At 42.5% G+C, this 11,400-nt stretch overlaps 1 protein-coding gene across 1 annotated transcript; it reads left to right on the top strand.

The window, feature by feature from the left end:
* The first annotated feature begins 3,462 nt into the window (after positions 1-3,462).
* gvin1l2 (GTPase, very large interferon inducible 1-like 2) lies at positions 3,463-10,930 on the top strand. Its single transcript, XM_018748426.2, has 4 exons — positions 3,463-3,544; positions 3,642-3,730; positions 5,262-5,454; positions 5,916-10,930. Exons 3-4 carry the CDS (start codon positions 5,406-5,408, stop codon positions 10,580-10,582), a joined length of 4,716 nt encoding a protein of 1,571 aa, XP_018603942.2. The 5' UTR covers positions 3,463-3,544; positions 3,642-3,730; positions 5,262-5,405; the 3' UTR covers positions 10,583-10,930.
* The last annotated feature ends 470 nt before the right edge of the window (positions 10,931-11,400 follow it).

The raw sequence follows: 11,400 nt of genomic DNA, 5'->3' as shown, positions 1-11,400 counted from the left end.
GTTCTCTCAGCATTTCACAGCCCATGTGTAAAAAAAATCATCTCTAATACCCAGCTGACCCCTACAGTACTCTACTTTGAGCATTTTTACCAAACACCAGGTGTTTCCAAACACCAGCTTCAGTGTTATTCTCACTTATGCTCAGATCTGGTTTTCTGGGACTTCCCGCGAGCATGTGCCGGCCGATGTGGCCTTGAGACCATGCGTGCCTCGTGTGCCTCGTGTGCGGCTGCCTCTGTTATTCCCATCCAGCTTCCTGCGCATGCCGTGCTTTAATTAGTGTTAAACCACCATGTCCCCAACTTCATTAAAGCGCTCTCGTGTGGTGCAATATTGCCGAGTGAAGGAACCCAGTGAGACAGCTGGTACCCAGTCATCTGACCTCCCCCGGTGGGCAATGACCTGTGTGCTCATGCAAAATAGTCATAGAACTGGGTCCTTCTCCAGCTCTTTGAACTTTTCCAGAAATACAGTGGCACAGTGAGTAGCGCTGGTCTCACAGCACCTGGGTGGTGCGGAAGGATGTGAGTTCGATCCTCCCTCAGTCTCTGTGGGTTTCCTGTGGGTGCTCTGGTTTCCTCCCACAGTCCAAAGACATGCTGTTTAGGTTCCCCCATAGTGTGTGAGTGACAGAGAGAGTGTGTGTGTTCCACTGATGTATGAATGAGTGACCCAATGTAAGTAGGGTATCTAGCAGTGTAAGTCACCGCGGTGAATAAGGTGTGTGGGCTGATAACACTATGTAGAGTTCATTGGAAGTTGCTTTGAAGAAAGGTGTCTGCTAAATAAATGTAAATATATAAGTAAGTTGCGGAAAGTAACACTACTGATAATCAGGTTTGAGTGGCATCCTGACTTCTTGAGAATGAAGGAAACCTGTTTGACCGGGAGCTGTAGGACTTCTAATGGCCCTGTAATAGGAGCTTTTTCACCTCATCGCTCTTTACAGTACACTAACTGCATCTATCAGACTGGTATAACTACTATAAATGAATAAATAAATAAATTTTAATAGCCCTCCCACTTGTTGTTCCCCTGTATGGATTATGCCACTTTCTCCCGAATAATGTTGTCAGGTGCATTAACCACTAGCAAATGAATAAGGCAATTTAACAGATCACAGCTAAATATATGCACTTAGAAACAGAGATTGATTATATTTATTGATTACCTTTTCAGAGATTGGTTGTATTTAATAGTCACTGCCTTCACAAGTCCACCGCTGCTCACTTACCTGCTCTGCCACTCTCACCATCAAGTACATGGCCGTCAACATAGTTGCCAGCATCTTCAGACTTTGTGGTCGCAAGCGTCTCTCTCGCTCTCCCCGCCTCACCTCGCCTCGTATCGCTTGTGTCCGGGGGACGGCAGCACAGGGACCGGAGCAGGAGATGCTGAGCGACTGAGAGAGCAGCACCGCTTTGCAGTGACGCCTGTGCTCCCTCGCTGCCTCTCCCACACACATCATCATGGAGCTGTAAGTCCAGTAATAAGCTTTGCAGTACATAAATAGAGCTCTGCGTCGCTTTAGTTTTCTACCTCATTCAGAGCGCAGACTTTAGCCCTGTTGTGATGCCGTTCGTAGACCGGAGGCATAATGGTTTAGCAGGTACTGAGGGACACCTTTGATTTGCATTTTACACATATCCTCCATTATTCATGGCCTCCTTTACGCATACTCTACAGACCACTATACAGCACTTATGTATTGTGCTACAGTCAATTCTCAGGCTGTTACAGAAATTTTTTGAATAATTTGATCTTTTGTATTTCACTGTCTATGACTTGCAGTGTCTTTCACATTTTGAACATAGTTTCAACTATTGATTTTGTTGTGTTGTTACTCATCTGCAGTGTATATTATTATTGCTATTAGGGAACATCTGGTAGAGTAGTAGGGGGTGTGGTGGCACAGCAGGTTTGGCAGGGACCTGCTCTGTGGTAGGTCTGGGGATCTAGTCTGGCTTGGGTGACTTGTGATGGACTGATGTCCTGTCCTGGTGTGTCCCCTGGTGTGTCCCCTTCCCCTCCAGCCTTATGCCCTGTGTTGCTGAATTAGACTCTGGCTTGCCGTAACACCACTTGGGACAAGCAGCTTCAGCCAATGTGTGTGTGGTAGAGTAGTGGTTAGAGCTATTGCCTTTGGCTCCAAAGGTCACAGGTTTGATCTCTACCTTTGGCTGTAATACCTGTGAGCAAGGTACTTACTCTAAATTGCTCCAATAAAAAATTACCCAGGTGTGCAAATGGGTGAATAATTGTAACCTTAACACTGTAAGTTGCTTTAGAGAAAAGCATCGAGTAAATGTATTATTATTAGTAGTAGTTGTTCTTTTGTGAATGCCTAAATATTAGTTATTTATACATTTTCTTTTTACATAATTTTCACTATTCCACTATTATGAAAGGTACAAATTTATAAACTAGGTAGAGTTGCTGCTTTTGGATACAAAGGTTGTAGGTCTGATCCCCACCTCCGGCTGTAGTACCCTTGAGCAAGGCACTTACCCTAAAATTGCTCCAGTAAAAAATTACTCAGCTATATAAACGGGTAAATAATTGTAAGCTTGAAACTGTAATAATTGTAACCTTAACATTGTAAGTTGCATTGGAGAATAGTGTCAGCTAAATGAAAAAATGTAAATATACTACGTCATTGTCGTTGGTAAAACAGTAATTGCTCTCGCAGTGTGTTCTGGTAATGGTGTCTGTAAAATGTCACCGAAGAGTTCCATTAACCTTCACCGCGCCTCGGTGACGACGTGTCGGCTGCACCGCAACATTCCAGCCACAAGGAGGCGACGGCAGTCTCCAAATCCAAATCTAGAGGAACAAGGGGAAAACCAGGTGGTTATTCTCCAGCTCAGAATATAGGTTGTTATCACTATGCATTGTTATGTCACTATGCATTCTTTGGTTATCCTGAACTCTATCACTTTCTGGTGCTTTCAACGTGAACCTGTCGAATGAGGAGAGTTTTATTGTCCTTACATGTACAAAACGAACCCTCTTTTGCAGTCCATTTAGGGTTGGCTCCATTGACATGAATTCAACTCAAAGTGATCACGTGCATGGTTTTCCTGGCAAGGGTTACCTCTGCCTTCTTCTGTGCTGTCAGCACAGGCAGAACATGCAAACTCCACACACCTTCAGCTGGATTCAACCCTACACCCGAACCAGCAGCTCAAGAGCTGTGATGCACCAGGGTACCTGCTGTGCCACCATGTCACATTTCATACTGCCAAATTTACCATCTATAGCTGAGAAACTGAATGCTGTGGTGTCACAAAAAAAAAATCCTTCCACATATCCAAATGATGTTTCTGTGTGTGTGTGTGTGCGTGTGTGCGCGCCTGTTTGCGTGTGCACGAGAGACTGAGAGAGAGATACTCTGCACAAATTAGAGCTACATACAGACAAGTTCCTTATCACATAACTTTTGCAACAGTGCCTCCGCAGGTACACAGCCACTCGGACAGGTGGCCACCTTTGCGCACATAGCGCTGTTTTCTCTCACAAGGAACTGTCATTTCATGGCTTCAAGGTGAGATTTTTCACTCTCCATTCTTATCGTTTTTCTTGTTCTTGTTTTAGAAGCAAGCTAATAATTTGGTTCAACTGTGTTTTTTATTGTCCTGCAGTATTAACATTCCAACCAGGGGGTACCCTGTGTAACATATCACCCAGTTTTGCCTGGATAGGCTCCAGACTACCACGACCCTGCCTAAGGGTAAGCGGCTATCGACATTGAGTCACCGAAAGCTACTGTGTTTTTGCTGTCTTACGCTAGTATAATTAGAAAGATTTAGTCTTTCTATGACTTTTGTTAACATATGATTTATACCAATTGAGTATAGAGTATTCTTATGAGGACAAAAAATTCTTGGCAGTGGTATTGTGTGTATGTCCTAATACACTTCTGTACTTCTCCAAGAAAATGCCTTTAATTACTCTGACAAAAGCAAGGGCTAAGTGCAAATTGTAGGCAGCTTACAGAACACACGGCTATTGGTGTCAATGTCTAACTTCTCAGCTCAGACAAAACATTTTGTGCAGTTTTCATTTTTAAAAAGAAAAAAGGACCCTGTGGGATATTGTCTCTATTTTTTGTAGCAGAAGATCCCAGAATAATTCTCCTATGTCACGTACAACTGAAAGCGCAGTGTTCGCTCTCATAAGTGAATATCAGGTGGTCAAGTTCAGCAAACAGTGTAGTGGTTCAGTTTATAGTAATCTGACAGTGATCAGTTGGAATCTCAAGACTCTTCCGCTGTAGTACCCTTGAGCAACCTGAACTGCAGGAGCTGAATTGTGGCAGAATGAAACTGCACTTTATCAGTGAAGCATGCCAGAGGCAGAGTGGAAAAACCTGTTACTTCATTCCATTAAATACAGTCTAACTCTTACAGAAAAAATAAATCTGTACTTTTTAATAAATTACATCTGTTCAAATATTGTCAAGAGTAATCAAATAAAAATGAACGTACTGAAGTATGGGTAGTCTGCTCTGTGAAGGGATAAACAAAAGTAAATCACTTTGGATTAAGGCGTCAACTGAAAAGCTCATTTATTACATAACTGCGCATTTCAATCAAAGACTATGGATTTTCACCCTAACTCAAGTTGCCAAGGTGCTGCTATAAGTTTGCAGTAAAAATGGCTTCATTAGATTTAGTGGGAGAAATGTGAAATAATAAATTGGAAAAATTCAAAAGTAATGAGAAGAGATTGTCATAAAGGGAATAGATTTAGACAATATTTCTTTCTTTACAAATGTTCCCAAGCAAGGCTAAAAAGTATTTATGCCAAACCCACCCCTGAAAAAGTACAATTTCTCAAGACGGTTCAGTAGTAGCATAAATGTAACTCATTGTTAGCCTTCTCTGCTCACACTTCACCTCTTGCCTCCTCCATCGCATGGATAAGCTTTTGCTCCAATGTTAAAAATACTGTTAATGTCCATTTTAGTTGTACAGTAAATTAAAACTGGATACTAATTTTATTTTCAATATGCTGAAATGTTTTCCCGTATTGCAACAGGACAAATCAGTAAGTACTAGATTAAACAACATGTAACTGAATATTTCAGTACTGTAAATATGAGTTGTATAGTTTCTTCATTTTGTGTTAACCTGCGCCACTTGTGTTTACTACAGCACTTGTGATTTTGACCATGCTCACGTAAACTTTCCGTGTCTGTGCTCATGTCACAAACAGCAAATAATTATTAAATAAAAGAATAACTTGTTCTTTCCTCTCAGCCCTTTCCATGCTGTAGGCAAGGATCTATTAAATAAACAAAACAGATTTCTGCACACATTAATAAAGAAAACAACCACAGGACTGCTACTCCTGAACTGCCAGTTGCCTATCTGGAAGAATAAAAGAGAGAGAGCCTGGTAATCATGTCTATGAAAAGCAAAAGAATCTCACTGAGGCGCAAAAGCAAAAAAAGTAAGTTTAAGTTCAAAATCATTTTATTGACGAGAGTACATTTCTGCGTGTGGCACAATGTTATTCTTCACAGCTTGAGGGTATGGTACACAAAGTGACGTAAAATGTGTTTTTTCATCTTGGGTTTCACCGGTATGTGCTACATTCTGTCTATTACTTATGAAAAAAGCATCATTCAGGTACAAAGCACATACTGTATAACTAGCTGACTTGTAATAATGATTGTGAAGCAAGTAAGCCACTCCTCTCCTGTTTTAAAACCGTTTCTCCATGTCTTCCCACACAAAACCTAACAGTATTTTAGAAGTATTCAGTCTGTATTTGCACTACAGATTGATAGCAGTTTGGTGTTTTTACATCTTAAAACTTTGCCTTTCATTTTACATATTACATCAACGCACTTATCAGAGCTTAGCGGTTGAAATGGTTATGTAACTGAATGGAAGAAATTTTTTCTACAGAACAGTTGTCTCCAGAGGAGCATGTGTTGAAGACTCTGGGTCTTGAGGGTTGCCAGGAAGAGTCCCTGGACCTGACAACCATGTTGGAGATCAATACCTGGAATCCAGAGGATCCTTCCCCACAGGCTCCAACCGATTTGCCTTCCTCATTTTTGAGGCGTCTCTGGCTTCTAAGTCCACAGGCTCGGAGCACATGGTGCCATACACCAGGCGATACTACAGGACAAGATGCAGATTTTCAGTATGCAGTTAACCCTTTAGATCTTGTAACCTCTGTCTATATGTCTGCCAGCTACTTTCTACGGCAGGAGATGACCATTCGCATGTTCCAGTGTCAGTTTGCTGTGCCAATGTTGTTGCCTCATGGTGGATCTAAAGGCCAGGAAAACTTGCTCCTGCTTTCGCCTCTTCAAAGTGTGGTGAGGTGGTATAAGCCTAATTCGAAAGGTGAAGGAACAGATAATTTGGAAGAGAAGATATTCAATACCCAAATTCCTTTTTTGTCCTTCATCAGGCTGGGTTCTTGTAACATCTCCAAGTCCCAGGTGTTGAACCAGCTCATCAGTGGTTCCCAAGGCCCATGTGAATCCTTCGTGCACTGTGGCATGAATGGAGGAAAACTAGACCGAAAGCTGTCAAATGGCCTGGTGGAGGTCATTTGGTACCTATCCTCTAAAGATCATAAATTAAAACTTTTCTCTGAAGCTGTAATGCTAGCCAATCTTCGGGGCGATGCCACTAACTTCAGGAAACAGAACAATTTCCTCAATCGCATTTCTTCAGTCATTCTTGTGTTCTGTGGAAACCTTGATAAAGAGGAGTGCCATCTGTTGGCTTCCTGGAAAGGGAACAATAAGCATTTAATTCTTGTAGACTGCTCTCAAGCTGACAAGGAAGTAAATGGGGAACAACAGGAGGATAGGAAGCAAGTGACTTTGCAGAAGCTTGCAGAAGATCTGGAGATAACTGTTCTGCCAGGGAGCAGGGCTGGTGCAGAGCAGGAGCTGGCAGATAGATTAATTGAGGCAGTGAATCAAATGATTCCAGAAAGTCTGCATTCTATGTCATGGAATGATATGACAGATATTGCAAAGGACCTAGGTATCACAGTGGATGAAAATTTGCCCTGCCATAATGCACTGGCCCGGGTGGATGAGGTGCTGAAGGGGGTCAAGGAGCAAGGAAGGACTAAATATAAAGAAATCCAATTACCCCTGCAGACTCAAGAATGTAAGAAACTACTCAGCCAAGAATATGATGCCAGACCAAAAGGCAACAAGACCGAGTTACAAAGAGAGAACAACAGCCAACATGAAGAACTTAACAATTACAAAATGACAGCAGCCATATCAAGTTTTATTAATGCACTGTCAGCACAAGACAAACAAGAAAGAGCCTTCTTCTTACAATGGATTAAACTGGAGCTGGATGCTTTGTCGCAAGAACTTTGCCTTTCTGTTCAACAATCAATAAACAGTATAGATGAAACACTTGACAAGAGTCCAGTGGAGATCAAAGAAGGCCTAGATTCTGTGTTAGAACTTGAAATGCAGCAGCAGGATTCCTTCCTTGGGCTTGAGCACTTCACTCAAGAGATGCAACTGATCTTTGAGTTGTCACAATACAGCCCTAACATCATCCCACAGAATGCCCTTCGCTTACCAGCCCTTGCTGCTGAGCTCCTCTTTTTTGGTCTTCCTCTAGAGCTGGTTGATAGAGAAACTTCCACTATTCCCCAAACGTGGTTGAACCAGGTTTTAACAGAGGTACATAAGCGGATACCGAAGGGAAAGCGATTGAGAGTGTTGACAGTACTAGGCTTACATAGCGCCAGGAATTCCTCTGTGCTCTCTGCCTTATTTGGCCTAACTTTCACCATAGCATACACATCCAAGAGAAGTGCCTACATGATGATACTTTGTGTACCAGAGATCCTGAGAAAGGAGCTAGATTTTGACCTTCTTCTTCTGATTAACACAGAGAAGCTGAAATGTCCAGATGTATTGCAGCAGAAGGATCGGTTCAAAGAAGATAATGAACTAGCCACGCTGCTCATTGGCCTTAGTGACGTGACCCTGCTCAATCTACCATTAGAAGAAGAAACTGAAATACACCAAACTTTGCTGGTGATGACAAATGCTTTTCTACGACTAAAGGAGACTGACAGGATTCCATTTTTCCTATTTGTTACTCATGGCAGTGGCATGGACAAAAAACTCCTGGGTTTACAGTTAAACCGGTTCACTAAGGTCTTGACAGCTGGGATGAGCAATCCAGCAGGGTCTAAATATTACAGCTGTCAGGACTGTGAGACTGAAAGTCACTGTCTGTTGACATTGTGCCAAAACCCTGCTCCCATGATGCAAATTGATCCTGGCTATAGCAAAGCAGTACTCAAGCTGAAGCAGCATGTCCTGGCTATGCTTTCTAAACATCCATCAAAATCTCCGAATGGGCTGCTAGAATTTATGGATAGCACATGTCAATTGTGGGAGGCAGTGAAGAATGACAATAACATTTTTGGGTTGAGAACCACTCAGGCTTTCTGCAACTTATGTGCTGAAGTCTCCTACCTGGAGCGAGCTCTTCTCAGGCATATGGATGATTGGATGGAGCATGCTGAGAATCTTGTTTCTCAGTTTAACATTTCCACCCCTGCCCCAGAAACCAGTGATGGAACCAAAGACAGCGATAGCCTGTTATCTGAATTAAAGGAAAAGGCTTCAAAAGAAATAATGTCTGAAACATCCAAAATTATTTCAAAAGTGGAGGAAGTCTTTAAGACAGACAATAGCCTCTCAAACCTAACAGATATTTACCAAGATAATTTCACCAGCAGTGTTGGCAGGCTGCAAGAAGAAGTAAAATGTCAAATAAATAACAAGTTGGAGGCTAGTGTAAGAAAAAATGACTTGTCCATAAAGACAAAGGATTTCCAGGCAACACTTGAGACCGCTCTAGAGGCCAAACTGAAAACTTTGCTCGAGGAAAGCAAGACCAATGATGGCATCCTTGAGGAGAAACAGCTGAATGAAGAGTTCACTAAATGTTGGAGTGAAACATTATCTAAGCTAGGCCTCAAGCCTTTAGCAACACAAAACATTACAACAAAAGTGGCTGATCAGCTGAAGGAGAATCTTATGAGCCATGGAATCAGCAAGCATCTGAATAAACTTAAGGACATCGTTAACCACGGGACTTCCCCCTTTCTTGTTACTGATGAGCATTTTAGCTTCCGTAACAAACTGAAGAAAATGTTTAACGAAGATGACAAAGTTGACGCACAGAAGTTTTCTGACAAGGTGATAAATGAATGCGATAAGTACATCGAACAGACACTGTGTCAGAAGGAAGACTACCTAGACAGGTATATAGATGACGTGCTGAAAATTGTTGATGATGCCATGAGTAGGAAGTGGTTTGATGTCAGATCCGTGTTTGAGGTGGATTTGAAATTGCATATCTGTGCTAAAGCTGCAAAGTCTTTCCAAGAGATGCACAACAACTTTATCAGGAAGGCAGACCCCCTCATGCATTTTGAGGGACTCAGAGAGAGACAGTTCTGGGAATTTCTTTACAAGTTCCTCAAGAGAGACAAGTGTCAGAAGGCAGCCAGGGACTTCACTCTTCTCTGTCTTAAACCAGCAGCACTTGACTACATCCATGGTCCACTGGGGAAAATGATTATAGAAGAGATGGTCAGTGGTAAGGGTGCAGTTCTTTACCATTCTCCACAAAATTTCTGGTATAATATCTTAAAGGAACTGCTCTTGGAGGACAATTTCAAGAACTTCTTGGAGTATCTGGTTAACTCTGAGAGCTTCCTTCAGAAGAGGATCCGACAACAAGTGGTGGAGCACCTTTCCAGCACAGGAATGTTGGCGGTGCGGAGGCAGGAGCGTTTTGAACAAATCATGGGCAAGATGGATAGAGCGGTGAGGCAATGTTTAAATGACTGGACTGGGGTGCAAGGTGATACCAAACTGCTGTTGGAACATGTGTGCAAAAACCTGGAGAGTTGTGGGGATGTGGTGGTACCTCAGCATGTCTTGCAGGGCCCTCTCTTTCAGTACAGCATGGTGTGGAAAGATGTTGTGGCCTGCTTGCTGCAGTCGCTTGGTGAGATGTGGCAGTCCCTCACCCAGGAGTTCTCCCAGCTTGGCAACAGTCCTCTTGGAGTCTCTAAAACCTTGGAGGGCCTTTCAAGCAAACCTGAGGATGAGCTGTATCTCAGAGTGCGGGGCTGCGAAAAACAGTGCCCCTTCTGCAAGGCTCCGTGTGATGTGAGGGACACCGAGCACACTGAGCATAAATCCCGCCTGCACCGTCCCAAGGGCCTGCTCTCCTTCACCCGCACAGACTCCTCCTCCTTGTCCTACAATTCTTGCAACTCTAACGTGGCTAGTGACAATATGTTCTTGAACAAAGACACAGATGGACAACCGGTCCCTTATAAGGACTATCAGACCATCTACCCTGAGTGGATCATACCCCCAGAGACTCACGGAGTCAACCTGTATTGGAAGTACGTGCTTGCGAGGTACAATGAAAGGTTTGCCCAGGAGTACCAGTCTCAGCCAGCACAGCTACCAGAGGACTGGAAGGAAATCACAAGAGAGGAAGCTTTGGAAAATCTGAACGAGATATTTGGTGTTCCTCAGCCGTGAAAGTGACTGGAGTATTCTACAATGTATTATATCACTGTCAGACAGAATATTTCTTTAAGGATTCATTTTTGTCAATATCATAATCTATTCAAGTAAACAATCCAGTTACAGGTCCCTTTGCAACAAATTAAGGTGAATCGTAGAACTGTTATTCAGGCTTTTAAAAATAAAAAGAACAATGTTGATTTAAAAATTTATTTATATTTCCATTACAAAATATTTTGAGTGCTCAGATTTCAAGACCTGTGACATGTCGTTACCAGTTAAAATAATTTCCCATCTAACTTTGGAAGATGTTTTTCACAGGAAAATTTTACATTTTCATGTTTGTACTCAGGGGGGCGCGGTGGCGCAGTGGGTTGGACCGGGTTGGACCAGGTCCTGCTCTCCAGTGGGTCTGGGGTTTGAGTCCCGCTTGGGGTGCCTTGCGATGGATGGGCATCCTGTCCCGGGTGTGTCCCCTCCCCTCCAGCCTTATGCCCTGTGTTGCTGGGTTAGGTTCTGGCTTGCCGTGACCTTGCTCAGGACAAGTGGCTTCAGTCAATGTGTGTGTATGTTTGAGGTCAGAACATTTTGAAATATGAATTAACACAAAATTAAAGAAAAACTGATGCCAAAATTGAACAGTCAAAATTTTTTTGACTACTTTTTCTTAAACCACGTCTAACAGTACACAAAACTAAACTAGGTGTACAAGGAATCATGTTTTTCGAAAAGTCCTTCTCTGCACAATAACATTGTTTCTGATGAATTTGAATGAAAAACCCCTTTCTTTTTAATATTACATCACTGTTTACAGAATTTCAGAGAAGATTGCA

Source organism: Scleropages formosus, chromosome 10 (genome assembly GCF_900964775.1).
Source record: "Scleropages formosus chromosome 10, fSclFor1.1, whole genome shotgun sequence".
NCBI lineage: Eukaryota > Metazoa > Chordata > Actinopteri > Osteoglossiformes > Osteoglossidae > Scleropages > Scleropages formosus.
Note: the sequence above shows the minus strand (reverse complement) of the source record. Positions and strands in the feature narration are given on the sequence as shown.

Coding starts and splice junctions, on each gene's coding strand:
- gvin1l2 (XM_018748426.2), top strand. CDS start 5,406: ATGTCTATGAAAAGCAAAAGAATCTCACTGAGGCGCAAAAGCAAAAAA. Junction 5,455..5,915: donor GAGGCGCAAAAGCAAAAAAA/GTAAGTTTAAGT, acceptor TTTTTTCTACAG/AACAGTTGTCTCCAGAGGAG.